The sequence below is a fragment of the Tachypleus tridentatus genome, chromosome 3, assembly GCF_004210375.1.
Source record: "Tachypleus tridentatus isolate NWPU-2018 chromosome 3, ASM421037v1, whole genome shotgun sequence".
NCBI lineage: Eukaryota > Metazoa > Arthropoda > Merostomata > Xiphosura > Limulidae > Tachypleus > Tachypleus tridentatus.
Window position 1 is genome coordinate 72,579,062 of NC_134827.1, and position 20,947 is coordinate 72,600,008.

General features: G+C 33.0%; 1 protein-coding gene and 1 long non-coding RNA gene across 3 annotated transcripts in view; one reads left to right on the plus strand and one right to left on the minus strand.

The window, feature by feature from the left end:
- The window catches only part of LOC143247159 (uncharacterized), a 76,168-nt gene that overhangs the window by 467 nt on the left and 54,754 nt on the right, over positions 1-20,947 (minus strand). Inside the window, exons 3-4 of one of the 2 annotated variants that reach the window (XR_013026406.1) lie at positions 16,717-17,122; positions 3,083-3,278 (exon numbers count right to left, since the gene is read on the minus strand). Coding sequence is in view for 1 of the 2 variants with exons in the window: in XM_076494799.1 (XP_076350914.1) it covers positions 16,725-17,122 (398 nt within the window). In the remaining variant the exon portion in view is untranslated. The remainder of the gene's footprint in view (positions 1-3,082; positions 3,279-16,716; positions 17,123-20,947) is intronic. The other variant, XM_076494799.1, reaches the window with a different exon arrangement.
- On the plus strand, positions 3,093-12,181 carry LOC143247161 (uncharacterized). The gene is made up of 2 exons (XR_013026407.1): positions 3,093-3,312; positions 8,674-12,181. It is a non-coding gene; the product is annotated as an uncharacterized LOC143247161 (long non-coding RNA).

Genomic DNA, 20,947 nt, shown 5'->3' on the forward strand with positions numbered 1-20,947 from the left:
GATATAAACTATGACTGTAGAACAACGTATAGATGCTAGCTTTGTCATTAAGTCTGAACAATTATAAGTGAATATAAATATTATGGAAAGTTAGTGTGAATACTAAACCAAATAATAATTTAAAGATAAAGTTAGCGTTTCATTAATAGCAGATATTGCTCAATATAATACAAATTCGACGGGTGTTCGAAAACGTTTTAGTTCGACAGTAAAAGGATTGTTTGTTTTTGAATTTCGAGCAAAGCTACACGAAGGCTATCTGTGCTAGCCGTCCCTAATTCAGCAGTGTAAGACTAGAAGGAAGCCAGCTAGACATTACCACCCACCGCCAACTCTTGGGCTACTCTTTTACCAACGAATAGAGGGATTGACCATTCATTATAACGCCCCCACGGCTGAAAGTGCGAGCACGTTTGGTGTGACGGGAATTCGAAACTGCGATCCTCAGATAACGAGTCGAGCACCTTAACCACATGGCCATACCGGAAAATGTGTTGTTATATGTTGTATAAATTCCTACAGACAAGTGTCAACAATTTATTCTACTCCCACACTTTGTTACAAATTTTATCCATACTCTGAAGTAACCAACAACTATATCTTTCTCTTCTTTTTACAGGAGGAGAATGCGGCGAGCGGAAATACATCAAAGAAGTTTGGTAGAGGGCTTGCTGAAAATATCAGTTATCATATACCCATTCATGTGGTATCTTGAAACGGAATACATCTAATCGGTATGGTGTATGGGAGTTTAATGAGTGGATGGGCAGTATTCAAGAACTTATGAAAACTAGTAAGATACTCTAAATTAGTGACTCACATTCTAAATACATTGTTTTCGAACTTGAACTTGATTAACCTATATTCTCTCCTGTTTATATATTCATCTCAACCAGCTAGATGGGCTTATATTCCCTCCTCTTTACATACATATATATATATTTATATATAAACAGGAGTGAATTTTGGTCCATCAAGCTGGCTCACATATATACGTAAACAAGAGGGTATATAAACCTATCAAACTGGTTTAACGTTTATACGTATAAACATAAATACGTTTATATACATATCTGAACCAGTTTGATGAGCTTATATTTCCCGTTGTTTATATAAATATTTGAACCAGCTTGACGGGCCTATATTCCCTCCTATTTATACATATATCCGAACCAGCTGGATGGGCTTATATTCCATCCTGTTTATATATACATCTGATCCAGCTTGTTGGATCTATATTCACTCCTGTTTATATATATATATGTCAACCAGCTTGTTGGGCTTATATTCCCTCCTATTTACGTATATATCTGGGCCAGCTTCATGGACCTGTATTATCTCCTGTTTTATATATATATATATATATCTGAACAAGCTTGATGGACCTATATTATCTCTGTTTATATATATATATATATATCTAAACTAGCTGGATGGCCTTATCATTCTTCCTGTACATATCTATATACATCTGAACCAGCTCAATGGGCCTATATTCTATCCTATTTATATATATATATATATCCAAATCAGCTTGATTACGAGGGCTGTTCAAAAAATACGCGGACTGACGTCATAAAACAAAATGTACTTTATGTAGAAGTTACAGGTCTGGGGCCCCTTCAAAGTACTCTCCTCCCCAACACACACACTTATCCTAATGGTGTTTCCACTTGTTGAAACAGTCCTGGTACGCTTCTTTTGTAATGTCCTCCAGCTCCTTCGTCGCATTTGCCTTAATCTCGGGAATCGTCTCAAATTTTCTTCCTTTCAAGGGTCTTTTGAGTTTGGGGAACAAGAAAAAAATCGCAAGGAGCAAGGTCAGGTGAGTAGGGGGGGGAAGAACAGTGATCGAGTGTTTGGCCAAAAACTCACGAGTTCTAAGGCACACATTTCGCAGCAACGCGGTGCATCTTCAATTTTTTCGGTCAAAATCTCGTAACAAGATCCAACTGATATTCCACACTCTTCAGCAAGCTCCCTGACAGTCAGGCGTCGATTTGCCTGCACCAGGGTGTTGATTTTGTTGACGTGGAAGGACGTCTAGAACGCTCATCATCTTCAATGGACTGTCGACCATCCTTGAAACGTTCATGCCACTTGAAACATGCTGTACGCTTCCTAGCAACATCATCGTAAGCCGTGTTAAGCATAGCAAAAGTTTTAGTCGCAGATTTTCCAAGTTTAACACAAAATTTCACAGCAAGTCGTTGCTCCTTCAGGTCATTCATTCTGAAATCCGCCAAACGAAAAAATCGCACTTCACTTAAAACCGCGTAGCTAATACACAAATGAAGATATCTGCAATCGGGAAATGGCGTCGTAATCAGCTGATCTGTGCGAACCTAGCGACACCAAGCCGATTCCCCTGGAACCAACTGGAGCCGCGCAATTCAAACAGTCCGCGTATTTTTTGAACAGACCTCGTATATTGAACCAGCATGATGGACTTATTTTCCCTCCTCTTTATATATATATCTTAACCAGCTTGATGGACCTATATTCACTCCCGTTTATATATTAGATATCTGAACCACATGGATGGGCTTATATTCCCTCCTTTTTATATATGTATCTGAACTAGCTTGATGGAATTATATTCCCTCCTCTTTATATATATATATATATATATATCTGAACGAGCTTGTTAGACCTATATTCCCACATGTTTATATAAATATATATCTGAAATACATAGATGGGCCTGTATTTCTTCCTGATTTCACTATGTAACAAAATTTTTTTTGTTCATGGACAGAACGCGTTATTTCCTACTTGCTTATGCCTAAAGTAAATGGAAAATACCTATTTTTCTCTTCAAACTTTGTCTCTGTAACCTGGGTAATAAAATTTTTAAATTTACCTATTTTCCAGAACATTCCAGGGAGGTTCAGTGCTGAGTAGCTTATAGAGAATTTTCTCAGACTTACCAGAATTTTCAAAAACTTTCCAGAATGTTGTAGACTTACAAGAATTTTAAAGAATTTTCTAGAAAGTTGTAAAACTTACGAGATTTTCAATAACCCTTCATAACTTTCTAGAACTTTTAATAGTAATATATATACAGGGGCTCACCACTCACCACTTCAGAGATGGCATTAAGAAGCAGCAAACATTCTCCAGGCGCATTCTGCTATGCATTTGGTCAATTTATCAACACAAAAGCGAAAAAGTTTTCTGTGATAGCATCTGCTAAAATGTTTGAAGCCTACAAGACATATTTTGGTATGCCTGTCGGGGATCAAGACAAACCCTGGACACATGGCTCCTCATTTTACCTGCGAGCAATGGAAAAAAAAAAAACTCTAGAAGGTAAGATGGACAGTTTTTGCTTGCTTGAATAGTAATATTTTTTATTATACAAATGTTAGACCTTATAAATTTCAATATATATATTTTTTTTAATCTCCAATAGTATAGAGAAATATCACATAAAATATTTTGCATGAACCGCAAAATGTAGTTGCGGAACTACATAAGTAACTTTCTTTAATCAATTCAGAATAATTTTACTATAATTTCAATGATAAATGCTTATCCAACAGAATTTACACAAAAAATAATAAGACATTTTGACAGGCAACAAAATTATGTTCTGTTGAACTAGAGCAAAAACAACACAAAAAACACATTTAATGTTCAGGTTAGTTACATATGTGATATCAAAACAACAGTGAAGAGATTAACATGTTAAAATAGTACACAAACTAGGCTTAATGCCCTTAAAACTGTAAGATACAAAACTGAAGATGTTTAATTTAACACCTCAAAGACCTCAATGAGCCTCCATACTACATTTGGTGAAGATCCATCCACACCCTGAGAAGGTGTTTTATGAACATACAACACACGGAACTACTATAGTTATATAGACTGAATTAATTAATTAGACATTCAACAGGCAATACAACTACATTTACATAACTCAAATTACTTGCATGAAAATACAACAAACAGTACTATTATATTCAAATAGATAAGTAGGTACATGGACATACAACAAAAACAAAAAATACTCACTGTTGTGTCGGTTTGAATCTATCCCCTAAGGAAATAGAGACAACCGGAGGTGCTCAGAAAGATACTTTAAGATTTAAAAATTAGATCGAGCGACCAGAAAAAAACATTATATACATACATATATAAAATAAAATGAAATCATGCTGAGAATAATGATATTAACCTGTTCAGTGCCGTAGACGAGATAACTCGTCCAAGCCGATCGGTAACACAGTGCCACGGACTAGTTAATTCGTTCTCAATAATACCTAACTTCAACGCTAGATGTCAGAACCATACATGCATTTGACCTACTTACAAATTGTTTCACTTTAGATCCAAAATGGCGTCACGAAAAAGTTATAAAATGAAGAAACATTAGAGTTGTATTTTGAACTTGGTTCGGAGTTTGAAAATAGCAGTGGCGATTCAGAAGATTTGGATTTGAAGATTCTTTGAAAAATACGGAAATACAAGGGTGAGATGTTAGTAAAGATGATTATAACTGGCCATCAACCAGCACTGGTAAACGGGCGATAACATCAGGGAGTAAACGTAAAATTGCAAGTTGTGGTAAGAACAGTTCCAAGAAAAAGTGCCCTAATGACAATGATTGAAATGATTAACCCTTTGCTGCTCCAGTTATAAACCCTTTCTCAGGAAATCATGGTGTCCAGTACGACGATTTGAGCCAAGACTCAAAGCCCTATCATTGTTTTCAAAAGTTCTTCCCTCCCACAATTGTCAACAATATTGTAACAGAGACCAATAAATATGCAGAAGCTATGATGAAAGTGAATTATTAAATGTCTCATGTATTTCAATACCCGAAAATAACATTTTGTGCATTACTGTTTCATGTTTTGTACATATTTCTTCATTTTGTGTACTACTATAAGTTTGGCTTAGAGGAAAATAGTATTTGTTGCTTATTTCCTTTGTTTTAAAAATTACTCAATTTTTGCTGGAAAAACCCGGCATAGGAGCTGCCGCAGCAGCTGAAAAACTTGGCAGTCATCAGGTTAAAGTCGAGATAGCAAGCAGGCAAAAATAAGCGAAAAATGAACAACAAGCATCAGATCTGCGTGAATATCACAAAATCAACAGCCAATATGTGACTTAGGGTAATACAGGGCGGCGGGAGGGATCTGTAAATCCAAAAGCCTCAGAATTTGCTGTGAAGGGAAACGGGAGTACTCCGAGAAAACCCACTTTCACGAGTAGGGCGCCGAATATTTACCCTGCCCGTACCCGGGAATGCTGAAAGGGAAATCATGGTTAATAAAGTTTTAGGAGGAAAAATAAAAACAACAACAACAACACACGAATTAAAGAAACGGTGGATGGTCGGACCAGCTTAGGACACCATCAGGAGGATATAGGTAGGCCGTTCCTGGATATAAAAATGAATATACCAGTCTATATGAATCAATTTTTATGAGTTCTACTATATCTGTCTGGGACGATTTGCGTCTTCTTGTTAATCTGGTTTGCGTCTCTTACTGAATGTTTCAGAGATGCATAGAAGTGATGAGTTTTATTGGGTGTTTTATTCTTCGGTGGTCTGGACTGATTTGTGACTTCTGAATGTTTGTAATCTTGACGTCTGTATGAACTGATGCGTCTGTAGTCTTAGATCACGTTGTTTGTGTCTGGCATGAGGTTGTAGTATCTGAAACTGAAGCTATGGTCCGGCAGGGTTTGTCGTGTGTCTTCTTGGGATCAGTAAGTCCAGATATGTTGCTGGTAGTGGAGATTGATGGCGTCGATGTAGAGCTGGATAAGGATATTTGGGTATTTATATTTACATAGACTAGCCGACTACCCGTGGCACCAGTGTATTAGATCCGCGTGTGACGTATCTGTTACGTCATATATGCACCCTGTTAGTTTGTAAACAAGTAACACCGCTTCGAGAATATGTTTCCAAGTTTTTCTAATTTCTGGCCACAAATGACAATTTTTTGCTTGAATACTCGATAGATACTTGAAAAACTTATAACCCAGAACTGTTTCTAACGTTATTCATCGCTTTATAGCTCTGTAAACGTCGAATGTGCGTGTAACCTCTTCACCTTAGTTTTGTTCCACTACACGCAGCAAATTAGCTGCCCAATTTTTTCTGTACATTTGAATGGAGAAAAATAAAATTATCAGTGACGGGAAACGGAACGAAACAGAAAAATCGTAATCCATATTGAAAATTTACATGCACACAGGATAAATATTTTGCGAAGTTGGGGGTTGCAAATCGCGTAATAAAAATGCTTTTCCAGTATCATACATATAAGCAAGAGTTACAAGTTACAACTAATTTGCATGTACATACAACAGACAGTATTATTATATTTAAATAAGAGGTTACCTCGACATAAAACAGACAGTACTATTATATTTATATAAATAAGTGGCTACGTGGACATACAATAGACGGCACTATTATATTCACTTAGATAAGTAATTACTTGGAGGTACAATAGAAAGTATTATCATATTTATATAAATAAGTGGTTACACCGACATACCACAGTCAGCACTATCATATTTATATAAATAAGTGGTTATGTCGACATACAACAGACAGTACTATTATGTAGATAAGTAGTTACATTGACATACAACATACAATACTATTATATAGATAAGTAGTTACATGGACATACAACATACAATACTATTATATTTATATAGATAAGTAGTTACATGGACATACAACATACAATACTATTATATTTATATAGATAAGTAGTTACGTCGACATAAAACAGAAAGTATTATCATATTTATATAAATAAGTGGTTACATCGACATACCACAGACAGTACTATTATATTTATATAGATAAGTAGTTACATGGACATACAATAGACAGCACTATTACATTTAGAAAGATGAGTAATTACGTGGACACACAACAGACAGTACTATTCTTGATGAATTACAAATGTATCTCAGAACGGCTGGTATTGGTATTAACACTTTTATTGATAAGGAGAGAACAATGATTCGACCTTCCTAGGTCATCTTCAGGTTAAGAAAGAGAGAGTTTGAATGTGACCGTTGACGGACACATGTCTATGGGAGGAGAGTATAAACTATAAACGGTTACGGGATTGTAGAGGCATTGCAGTTAGATGTTAATTAGTATAGGTATAAAGGTATTCCTTTATATTGGTTTAATTTTGATTTTAGTTGCTGTGTAAGTAGGGCTTCTTTGATTTTACGTTTGTTTATATTTGTTTTCTTACCTAATATTTTGGTGTTTTCCATGGTTATACTGAGTTTATTTGATTTGTAGTGTTCAAAACGTATGAAGGTGTTTTTTTGTTATTTGAACCAAGTTTTCATTTTTCTGCTTGTTTCACAACAGACAGTACTATTATATTTATATACATCTAATTAGTTACATGAACAAACAACAGTGCTCAGTTACACAAAAATACTTCATATGTATCATATTAATAATTCTTCTTAGTTCTTATTGACTGTACTGGTTCCACAAAAACATTTCATCTATATTTTATTATTGGTTTTTGTTTATTGTCTACGATACACGAACCCACAAAGATATATATGATTTCGTTTGGTTGTTATTAAGCACATTTACCACTGAGCTTTTGGGGGCCGATATTTGATGTATATTGTATTGTGGGTTTTTATAGTTATTATCCAAATATACACAGTCCTCTAACAATGTTACTTAACATATACAAAATTATTATTTTTCCACATAATCAACCCCTGATACACAGTTCCCAATAATCTTATTTAATGAGCGCTATATTTTATTGAAACACTGTTATACTTATTTATAATCTACAGTATACAGTTCCCCAACAATATTATGAACTTGTCTTCTATTGTGTTGTTGTTTTCTTAATTATTATACATCATACACAATTCTACAACAATTTAACGTGTACTGTATCATTATGTTCCCTAATTATAATCCACCGTAAAGAGTTCCAAATTATTGTAATATTGTTACGTTTAGTTACAATCCATGACATAATGCCATATTACAATTTCATCTTGTTGTTTTTACATTGGTCATAATTTAATTTCTATTTCTAATATTTTTTCATAAAAGTTATTTTGATGTTGTAGGTTTTCTCTATTTTGGTATTCATTATCAACTACATTACACTGCTGGTATATTATTCAAAATTATTTTGTTTATCTTATTACATTGGTAATCCTCTACAAGAAGGTGCTGGTACATATTTTCAAAAAACTATTTTTTTCTTTTATTATACTGGAAATCATCTAAAGTACAATTTGGTACATTGTTCAATAAATTATTTTGTTTCTCTTATTATATTGATAATCATCTACTGTTATACTGGTAATTACATACAATATAATACTGCTACATTGTTCCAAAATTATTTTGTTTCTATTATTATTATACTGGTAATCATCTATTGTTAGTATTGGCATTGTTTAATAAATTACTTTATTTGAAATGTTATGCTGACAATTATACATCATAAAGTGCTGATATATTGCTCAACAAATTATTTTGTTTCTATTATCATACTGGTAATAATTTGTTCTACAGTGCTGATATAATGTTGAACAAATTAGTTTGTTCGTATTGTTATAGTGGCATGTTCCATTGTATAATGCTGAGATATTGCTAAACAAATTATTTTTGTTACGATTATCTTACAGGTAATCATCTACTGTACAGTGCCTGAACATTGTTGAATAAATTATTTTGTTTCTATTATTATACTGGTAATGTTCTACAATTCAGTGCTGGTACATTTTTCAATATATTAATATATTTCTATTATTATACTAGTAATAACCTATAGTACAGTGGTAGTATATTGTTGAACAAATTATTTTGTGTCTATTATCATACTGGTAATCATTAACAGTACAGTGCTGGTGCATTTCTCAACAAATTATTTTGTTTCTACTATTATACTAGTAATCACCTGATGTACAGTGCTGGCACATTGTTGAACAAATTATATTGTTTCTATTATAATGGTAATCATCTAATATTAATAGTACTTTGACAGTTTGTCGTGTATTTTATTATTCATTGTTGTAGCAGTCATTTAAAGTTTTGTCATTGTTATATTACATTGTTGAAAAGCTTGTATGACGTGGATTTTACGTTTGTATGACACAATATAAATATTATTTAACGTATTTTAAATATATTGTTTCTTACATAAATGTGGAAATGAATAAAACAACATACACAAGTTCTGAATTCTTCACACTTCGTCATACATAAATTCTCGTTTAGAGCTGTTGTTACTGTGCACAGATCGTTTTTATACCTGTGCACAGGTACAAATTCCAAAGTATAAAGTTCTCAAAACTAGCAAACGTGTTGGCCTTTGAAACTAAAAGGTTCATGTGTAGCTAGATGAAGCTGTATTAAAATCACGTGTTCAAAATACATTTTTAACTGACATTGAGGGTAGATTTTTTTAATGAGCCATTATAGAATATTATAATGAATTAAACAAAGTTATGTGCTGTACTTCAACTTATTAAGAATAATACATTGTTGGATTTTGAAATAAAGAAAATTAATTCAGTATTGATATACGTCTGCGTCAACAAATAAAACAGAATATTAACAGAAAATATTTGACTTTCAATAAAAGGAAGCATAACAAAATATTAACATTACAGATTTTGACCTTCAAAAAACCATGCCATAGTATTAACGCTAAATATTTGACCTTCAACAAAACAAACTACAACAAAAATTAATAATACGGATTTGACCTTCAGCAAAAACCGTAGCAGAGTATTAACACCAAGGACTTGACCTTCAGAAAAAGAATCTACGACAGAATAACAGCGCTAACGATTTGACATTAAGAAACAAACGATAACAAAACAAACTAAAAGACAAAATTAGCTTTATAGGGCTGAACTTAATCAAAAACCATAACAGAATACTATTGCTAAATATTTGAGCTTCAACAAAACTCTTATAGAATATTAAGGCTGAAAAACAAATCAATCGGGGTATTAAAACAATAGGTTTGACCTTCAACAAAACAAACTGAAACAGAATTTTTTAAATAAAATTTTACCTTAAGAAAACATTACAGAATATTAGTGCTAAAGAACTGGCCTCCAAAAATAAACCACAACTTAATATTAACACTAAATATTAGGACTCCGATAAAACAAGCTATAACAGACTATAAACGCTAAAGATTAAACGTTAAAAAAAAAAAAAAAACCAAGACAGAATGTTAAGAATAAAGATTTGACCTTTGGAAACAAATCACAACAAAGTATTAACATTAGAAATTTGACCTTCAACCAATAAACAAAAGAAAGCATTAACAATAAAGATTTGACATTAAAAACAAATCATAACACAACATTAAAATTAAAGATTTGGCATACAACAAATAACTAAAGAAAAGAAAAGACACCATTACAGAATATTAACGCGAAATAAATGGCCATGAAAAAAAATACAAAACTGAATATTCAAATTAAAGATTTAACCTTGAACAAAATAAACAATAATAAAATATTAACTCTAGATTTGACCTTCAACAAAAATCACGAGAGAATATTAACAATAAACAAACCAAAGTAAAATAGATTTGACCTACAACATAAACCATAATAGATTATTACCACTTACGATTTCAACTTTAAGAAAAGCCGTAAAAAGAAAACATTAACACAAAAGGTTTGACTTTAAACAAAACAAACCGCAACAGAATATTAGCGCTAAAAATTTGACCTAAAAACAGTTCAAAACAGAATATTAACACTATAGATTTCACCTTCAAGAAACTCATCAATGAATATTAACACCAATAAACAAAACAATAAAATATTAACGCTAAAGACTTTACCTTCAACGAAACAAACCAAAACACAGTATTAACGCTAAATATATTACCTTGAAAAAACTAACAGTATATTAGCACTTAAGGTTTGACCATAAAGAAACCAAATATTAATAATACAGATTTTATCTTTAACAAAACCATAAGAGAATATTAGCGCTAAAAATTCGACGTAAAAAAAAATACTACAATAGAATATAAAGGCTAAAGAAAATAGACCAAAACAAAGTACAATTAGGTTGTCCAGAAATAAATGTCATTTTTGAACTGCGAAGTTTGGAAAAGTAAAAGACAGTTTTAAAGATGTTTTAATCAAAGTAAGTACCATTTGCTTCAACACACTTTTACCAACACGTGACAATTCTGTTTATGCCCCTTCTGTAGAAATTAGAGTTTCTATGGTCATTGAACTCCCTGTAAGCTTTTTCTGCAGCTGCTTGGTTTTGAAAGCGTTTATTGTTCAAAAAATTGTCAAAGTGCTTGAAAAAAATTAAAACATTATAGGAGAAAGGCCTGGGGAATAAAATGAATGAGGCGGAACCTCGATTACAGTTTTAATTTTTGTAGCGTCACCCCTGATTTTGTTGATCTTCAGACGGCTCATGCGGAACCCACTTATCCAACTTTTCCGTCTTTCCAATCGCATTCAAGTGATTGGCAATGCTTGATTTGCTTGTGCCTAGCTTTTTTTCATGCTCACGGACTGTTGTGCGAGGGTATGTCTCAACTGTTTCTATTAATGTGTTTTCTACTAAGGATGGCTTCCTTTCACAACCTTCGTGATCTTCAAGGCTTTTATCTCTAGGTCGAAACCTTCGGAACCAACGCTGAACTATACGTTCAGTAATAGATCCATGTCCAAATGCCTGGTTGATGTTCCGTGTAGTTTTGGTAGCTGTTCATCCATGTTTGAAGTCGTAGAGGAAAATCAGATGAAAGACCTTGTCCATGCTGCCTTGGAGGTTTCGAAACTTACTCTGAGTAGAGTTGAAACAGCAGGTAATTAAGACACCTTGTAAACAACAAACGTTGGATTAAACCAACCAACTAACGATGCGTTACTCAATATTGGGCTTCTTAATGTTATTGTGAGAATTCCGACACTTAATTCTGGACAACCTAATAACATACAAGATCTGACATTCAATAAAACAAACTGAAACAAAATATTAACAATAAAGATTTCACTTTTGAAACCCCTAAGAAAAAATTAACAATAAAATGTCAACTTTAAAAAAAATTAATAAAATATTAACACTAAAGATATGAATTTTAACGAAACAAACCGTAACAAAATATTAACGATATAGATTTAACCTTTAGATAATATACTAAAACAGGACACTAACACTAAAGATTTCACCTTAATAAACAAATCCTATAATATTATTAGCATTAAAACTTTGAATTTTAACAGAATAAACAAAAGAGCGAAGGACCTTATCTGAAAGAAACACAGCATTGACAAATTTGTTTCGCTCGAGGGTTATCTGCGCTAGCCGACCTTAATTTAGCAGTGTAAGGCTAGATGGAAAGCAGCTGGTCATTACCACTTAGGGTCACTCTTACTAACGAATAGTGGGTTTAACCGTTATGTTATAGCGCCTGCACGGCTGAAAGAGTGAGCGTGTTTGGTGCGGATGGGATTAGAGCTCGCGACCCTCGGATTACGAGTCGAACGCCTTAACATGTTTGGCCATGTCGGGCTGCTGACGCTAAGTATTTAATCTTCAACAAAAATACTAACAGAATATTAATTCTAAAAATCTGCAATACAAAAAGCAAAACAAAACAGGGTAATAACGATACAAATTTTACCTTTAACAAAAACCATAACAGAACATTAGCGCGAGAAACCTAATCTACATAAAAGGCCCCCCAGTAGCTCAGCGGTGTGTCTGCGGACTTACAACGCTAAAAACCAGGTTTCGTTACCCGTGGTGGGAAAAGCACAGATAGACCATTGTGTAGCTTTATGCTCAATTCAAAAAAATAAGAAAACAATTAACTACATAAAAGAAATTATAACAGAATGTTGATACTAAAAATTTGGTCTTTAACAAAACAAATTATAACAAAGTATAAATATTAAGATTTGGGCTTCAACAAATCATTTTAAATTGAATATTAACACTAGAAATTTGATCTTTAACAAACAAATTAAAAAATGTATCAACACCACAGATTTGACCTTCAACAAAAAACAACAGGATATTAACATTAAAGATATGATTTTAAAAAGTAATAGCAGAATGTTAGCGTTGAACACTTCTCTTACAAAAATAAAATATTATCGCTAAAGATTTCGCCTTCAACAAAACAATTTGAAACAGCATATTAACCTAATATCAAATATTTGACATTATAATCCGTTTTCTACGTACCTATAAGCGGACACTAACTTCTTTCTGTAATTCCATGAAAACAAAATATACCTTGTTTTCTATTTACAAAAAGCAACGTTTCTGCAATTCCATTTAAGCAACATAAGACAGTCTACGTTATTTTTGCAGATACATATATATAGATTAGAGAAAATTATTACTGATAAAGTGAATAAAGTATTTCTTTATATTTATTTAAAACATTCCTATATTCGTTACAATATAGTTTAATAATTTTATTTAAAGTTTCTTTATTAAATCCATTAACTATTACTATTTGCATCAGTATATCAATATTACTGATAAAATATTAGAATTTATAATATCTGACTAATAACAAATTTATAATGTTTATAACAGAAGGGTATGGTACATTACTATTAAAATAGGGTAAACCGTAAATTGGAAAGGTAAAATATTTTGTTTTATTAAAAATAAAAATAAGAGAAATTTTACTTAAAATTTCTAATAATTATTTTTAGTTACGAATAAGGTCATTTAACAGCTTGGTACTACTTTATGTAGATGTACACCTTGCCGAAGAATAGGGTCATTTGACCACTTAGCACTACTTTACGTAGATATATATCTTGCAAAAGAATAAGGTCATTTAACGACTTGGAACTACTTTATTTCGATGTACACCTTGTCGAAGAATAAGGTAATTTGACCACTTAGTATTAATTTATGTACATGTACATATAACAACTTAGCACTACTTTATGTAGATGTACACCTTGCCGAAGACTAAGGTCATTTAAAAACTAAGCTTTACTCTACATAGAAGTACGCCTTCCCGAAGAATAAGGTCATTTAACAACTTAGCACTATTTTATGTAAATGAAAACCTTCACAAAGAATAAGGTTATTTGACCAATTAGCACTACTTTATGTAGATGTATATCTTGCCAAAGAATAAGGACATTTAACGACTTGGAACTACGTTACGTAGATGTACACCTTGCCGAAGAAAAAGGTCGTTTAACAACTGGGCACTACTTCATGTAGATGCACACCTTGCCAAACAATAAAGTCATTTAAAAACTAGGCACTACATTACGTAGATGTACACCTTAGCGAAGAATAAGGTCATTTGACCACTTAGTAGTAATTTACGTAGATGTACACCTTGCTGACGAATAAGGTCATTTAAGACTTGGAACAACTTTATTTCGATGTGCACCTTGCAGAAAAATGAGGTCATTTAACAACTTAGCACTACTTTACGTAGATGTACACCTTACCGAAGAATAAGGTCATCTAAAAACTAGGCACTATTCTCATAGATATACGCCTTCGGGAAGAATAATGCCATTTAACAACTTAGCACTACTTTATGTAGATGTACACCTTGCCGAAGAATAAAGTCATTTAACAACATGGAACTACTTTATATAGATGTACGCCTTCGCGAAAAATAAAGTCATTTAACAAATTAGAATTACTTTATGTAGATGTAAACCTTGCTGAAGAATACGGTCATTTAACGACTTGGAACTACTTTATGTAAATATACACCTTGCCGAAGAATAAGGTCATTTGACAACTTAGCACTACTTTATGTAGATGAACACCTTGCCAAAGAATAAGATAATTTAACAACTTGGCACTAATTTATGTAGATGAATACCTTGCCGAGAATAAGATCATTTAACAACTTGGCACTACTTTATGTAGATGTACACTTTGTCGAAGAATAAGACCATTTAACAACTTGGCACTACTTTATGTAAATGTACACCTTGCCGAAAAATAAGGTCTTTTAAGAACTTAACACTACTTTATGTAGATGTCACCTTGCCGCATATAAAGTATTGTTAAGAGCATGATATCCTCAATAGACTTATTAATAATGGGTGGGACGCTTCCCACTAATATAATTTGTCTTTTGTGCTATCACTTAGTGCCTTTCTACCATACTGAGAGCTGGAATGCTAACTTCAAGAAGTAAGTTTTGTCTCATTTACTCACAAATGGTAGTAACTTATTTTTCGTTTTGTTATTATTTATTTTTCAATTATTTTTCTTCTTTACTTTGGAAAACAATTACCTTCCTTTATCTGTCTTCAGGCAGTGAAGGGTGACATAGATGTGAGACGTTGTGGGCTTGAGCACCCACATCTCGCCTTCCTAATTTCTATTTCATTTCTATGTCTATTCCTACTCCTTTATTCCTTATGTGAGACTGGCGAATGGAGGTTAAGACTGATAGACAATGCATCCCCACCACAGTATGGGTCCCACTTATTTCAGTCACCTTGAAAACCTAGGGTACATTTTATAATCCCACATTATAGTTTATACCCTGGGGTCTTTTCAATTAGTGCAGCGTTTTTTCGTTTAATTTATTTTTGTTATGGCTTCTTTTAAGTTATATATATATACACGACTTACGATATTTGTGTAAGTCTCTACATCCAGATGGTCTTAGTTATTTGAGTAAATCTCTTTATACAGATGGCCTTAGTTATTTGTGTAAGTCTACATACAGATGGTCTTAGTTATTTGAGTAAATCTCTCTATACAGATGGCCTTAGTTATTTGTGTAAGTCTCTACATACAGATGGTCTTAGTTAATTGAGTAAATCTCTACATATGCAGATGGTCTGTTACTTGAGTAAATCTCTACGTACAGACGGCCTTAGTTATTTGAATAAATCTCTTCGTTCAGATGGTCTATGTGTCTCGTATGATTCTCTGAACACAACTTCTACGGATCAAAGGTCCGCTTTGATCTTTTAGTTGTTACCTGCAAAGTAAATATTTCATTGTTTTTCATAATTCCTGTGTGTATATATATATATATATATATAGAGAGAGAGAGAGACAATCTACGTCATTTATGTAATTCTTTACACACAAATTCCAAGTTAGTTTGTTGTATTTCTATGAATAGAAGAACTTGTTCATTTCTATATTTCACTTTATGCAACGTCTGTTTTTCTTCTAAGTTGTTTATAAATGGAAAGTAGACATTACCTTTATGTAGTTAGTTACACATAACGTCTGTATCTTATTTTATTTTTATATATGGATTATGTACCTCGTTCCTCTCTTTCTTAGCAACATTTTAAAATTTATCTTTTCTTTCTGTATACATTTGTAAATATGACGTATACCTGTACATTTATATTTCTAGCATCTACGTCCACCGTTTCTTTTTGAATTTCTATATATGGATGGTCTGCCTTGTTCACATACCTTTAACGTGGAATAATTGGTTTGACTTTATAGTTTTATGCATGTGTAGTAGAACCTGCTTCTTTGCTAGAATTCTTTAAATATTCTAAATATTTTCTTTGTATAAAGTATAAAAAATTACATATTTTACTTTTACATGTCTGGTAACGGTCACATATTTCTGACTATTACTCGAACAGATTAGTTTTATTTAGAATCCTTTAGTTCTTTACTTCTTGCAGTTTATATAAACTGTTATACTTATTTTAATGTAAATTCTATAAACTTTATAAAGTTCTCACTCTTTCGTTCAGTTATCATTCGTTACTTCTCTTCTCGGCTCTCTCCAAGACATGTTTCCTTCTGTAAAGGTGCTTCTGTTGGAAATTGAAGCTCCATCTGGAGGACTGCTGTTTTCATGGTTTGTGCTTCCACTGTGCAGACCCACATCTCCCGGTTCATGGGAAGCCCACCCGAGACGTAATGTAGGGGCTGTTCCATAAGGATAGAAGGATGTTTGGGAAGATGTGGAAAGTGACGGAGAAGACGAGTTGGGAAGATTACAGCCTCCGTAGTAGCGGGAGAGGCAGCCTAAGCCTGAATAGATAGGAGAAACGTTATGGGGAAGCAACGAGGAGCTCCAGTAAAAAGTGGGGCTAGGCGTGACGTCAGAATCTCGAAGAGCATAAGTTATCATTTCAGTCTGAGCTGTAATGAAGAGAAAACAAGATTTCTTGTGGTTTCACGTAAATCACAATCAAAACAGTGTAACAATTGATCCGACTATCATTATTTTATTTCCTTAATTAAATGCTTTACATTTACAAAGCCTCATGTGTAAATTTAGAGCACGTAACCGTCTAAATGTAGTTCTTGAAACCAAGTAACAGCCTCAATAACGGAAGACTTAAACAGTCGAGAGCTTAATACTTTAATTGGTGGCACCTCGTAAAGCTCATTTCTGTTCTGCAATATAGCTAGATAAGATAGAACCTTGATTCAGGCACGCTTTCTTCATTAGTTCAGAACACTTGATCACGTATTGTGAGCTGAAACTTGGATATTTTAAACATCTTGAAGAGCAGAGATTAGAAATATAAAGTGTGATCTTCAACATTTCAAAAATACTCTTTACAATAAATACATAAAACACATTGCAATTACGGGATAATATAGTGAGATATAAGACTAAAGATATAAAAATTAACTTCTAGCAACACACAAGCTGGTACTATCGCTAGATGGTCGTGTGTGAGATAACCGGATGATCATATAAAATGAGAAGAAATCCAAGATGCACAAAACAAAATAGCCAACTTTGAAAAAAAAAAAAAAAAGATAATGCAGAACAGGAACACAGTTTATACACTACACTTAACTAATAATCAACTAATATAGAAAACAGATAATATTAAAAGGAAACACAGATAATACGCTACAATCAACTAATAATCACCTAATGAAGAAAACAGATAATACAGAACAGGAACACAGTTTATACATTACACTTATCTAACGTAGAAAATAGATAATACACAACAACACGGCTTATACACTATACTAACCCAAATGAGTAGATAATGTAGTAAATAGATAACACGGAAAAGGAACACCGTTTACACCTTACACTTAACTAAGAATAACCTAAAATAGAAAATAGATAATACACAACAGCAACAACATTTATACACTACACTTAACAAACAATCATCTAATTTAGAAGACAGAAAATACCCAACAGAAACACTGTTTAACCAAAGGAATACATAATATAAAAATAGATAATACAGAATAAGAACACCGTTAATACGCTACATTTAACTAAAAATCAACTAATATAGAAAACATATAATACAGAACAGAAACACCGCATATACACTATACTAACCCAAATGAGTAGATCATGTAGAAAATAGATAACACGGAAAAGGAACACTGTTTATACCTTACACTTAACTAAGAATAAGATAATGCAGAAAATAGTAAACAGAGAACAGAAACACCGTTTAAACACTACACTTAATTTATGTAGAAAATATACAATACACAACAGTAACACCGCGTATACACTACACTTAACTAAGAATAAGCTAATGTAGAAAATATATCATACAGACAACAACACCGATTATACACTACAGATCAGTTTATACACTAGACTATACACTATGAATCAGTTAATACAGAAAATAGATAACACGCAACAGAAACAACGTTTACACACTACACACAACCAAATGAGAAGATAATATAGAAAACAGACAATAGAGCAGTGGTTCTTAACCTTGTTGGAGGTACTGAACCCCAGAAGTTTCGTACTTGCATTCACTGAACCCTTCGTAATTGGAAAAAATAAAATATGATGTTTTCAAATTCAAGACATAAGTAGATATTTTATTAGTGCACAAAATAAACCATGCATCAGTTGCACACAGTATCAGTGTTCAAAGAACAAAACCAACAAACCATGAATTTCACACAAAAACAAAAACATAACTCAATGAATATTTACTGCAAATCAAAGTGACTTTTGCTGTTGCCTTTCAGAGACAAGTCCGGAAATGCACGGCTTCACCTTGGCAAGTGCCACTCTCATATCATTTTCGCAACAAAGTCTGTTCCTTTTCTTCGTTTTTATGTCTACCATCCTCGAAAAGGATTGCTCGAAAAGATACGTTGTAACAAATGGTATGAGTATCTCAAGGGCTTTTTCTTAGCAATAAGAGGGTACGCTAAGATTTGGTGTCACCAAAACGTTAAGAGCGTTGTTGTTCTGAAAAGTTGCTGTTGAACCTGACTCTGCTGAAGTTCAATGATTTCGTCGAGGTATTCATCATTGACATCTGCTGTCGCAACACTAAACGCGAACGGCTGTCTCACACATGCTGGATATGACTCTCTGGTGGGGAAGTATCCGTCGAGAGACTTTGCGAGCTCATCTAAGTGCATGGCAATTGCTTTCTTCAGTTCCCTGGTAAAGAAATGTCTCCGATTTCAGACACATCTTCGATCTTACTTACACAGTCGTCCAGCAGGGGAAAGTTTGAGAAGTTATCATTCTCTGTTCGTCGTTTCCATAACGGTAGCTTTTTTTGAAAAACCTTCAGGTTTTCTTCCGCTTTGATGATGTTGACTCCACCGCCCTGCATCTGTTGATTGAGAGCATTGAAGATATCGGCCATGTACGCCAAAATGAGAATGAATTCAGATTTTTCAAAGCAATCTGCATGACAATGTTGGTGTTCTCATAATAACAGGGCTAATTCCACACGCATGTCTAAAACAAGATTCAGAGACTGACTTAACGAACCTAAGGGGTTCGATTTAACCCAGGTTAAAAACCACTGTAATAGAGAATAGGAACATCGTATATACGCTACACTTAACTAACAACCAGCTAATGTATAAAATAGTCAATTTTGAAAAGGAACACCGTTTATACACTACACTTGATTAAGATACAGCTAATGTAGAAAATAAATAAAACAGAACAGGAAAATCGTTCATACACTACATTTAAACCAATGAGTAGGTAATGTAGAAAATAGTTAATAGTGAACAGCAACACCGTTTAAACATTACACATAACTAACGATCAGCTATCGTATAAAATAGATAATACAGAACAGGAACACCGTTTATACACTACATTTAACCAAATGAATAGATAATATAGAAAAAAAGATAATACATAACAGGTACACCGTTTCAAAATTATACTTAACCAACAAGCTGCTAATATAGAAAATAGTTAAACAGAACAATAGCACCGTTTACTCACGTAGAAAAATTTAATACAGAAAACGAACAGCATTTATACATTACACTTAACTAACAATCAGCTAATGTATAAAATAGATAATAGAGAAGAAAAACATCGTTAACACACTAAACGTAACTAACAACCAGCTACTGTAGGAAATAGTTAATTTTGAAGAGGAACACCGTTTATACATAGCTAAGATATGGCTAATGTAGAAAATAGATAATACAGAACACGAAAACCGTTTATACATTACACTTAAGTAATAACCAGCTAATGTAAAAAAAACAAAAAACAACAGATAATAAAGAACAGGAACACCGTTTATACACTAAACTTAACCACCAATCAGCTGATGTAGAAAATCGATAATACTGAACAGGAACACCGTTTATAAGTTACATTTAACAAACAGTTAGCTAATGTAGAAAATACATAATAAAGAATAGAACACCGTTGATACACTGCACTTAACTAACAATAAGCAAATGTACAAAAATAGTTAATATTGAATAGGAACACCGTTTATATACTACACGTAACCAAATGAGCAGATAATGTAGAAAACAGAGAATACAGAAACGAAACATCGACTACAAGTTACACTTAACTAATAGTCAGGAAACGTAGAAAATGGTTAATACAGAACAGGAACACCGTTTATACACTACACCTAACTAACAACCAGCTGATGTAGAAAATAGTTAATACAAAACAGGAACAAAGTTATACATTACACTCAACTAACAATCAGCTAATGTAGAAAACAG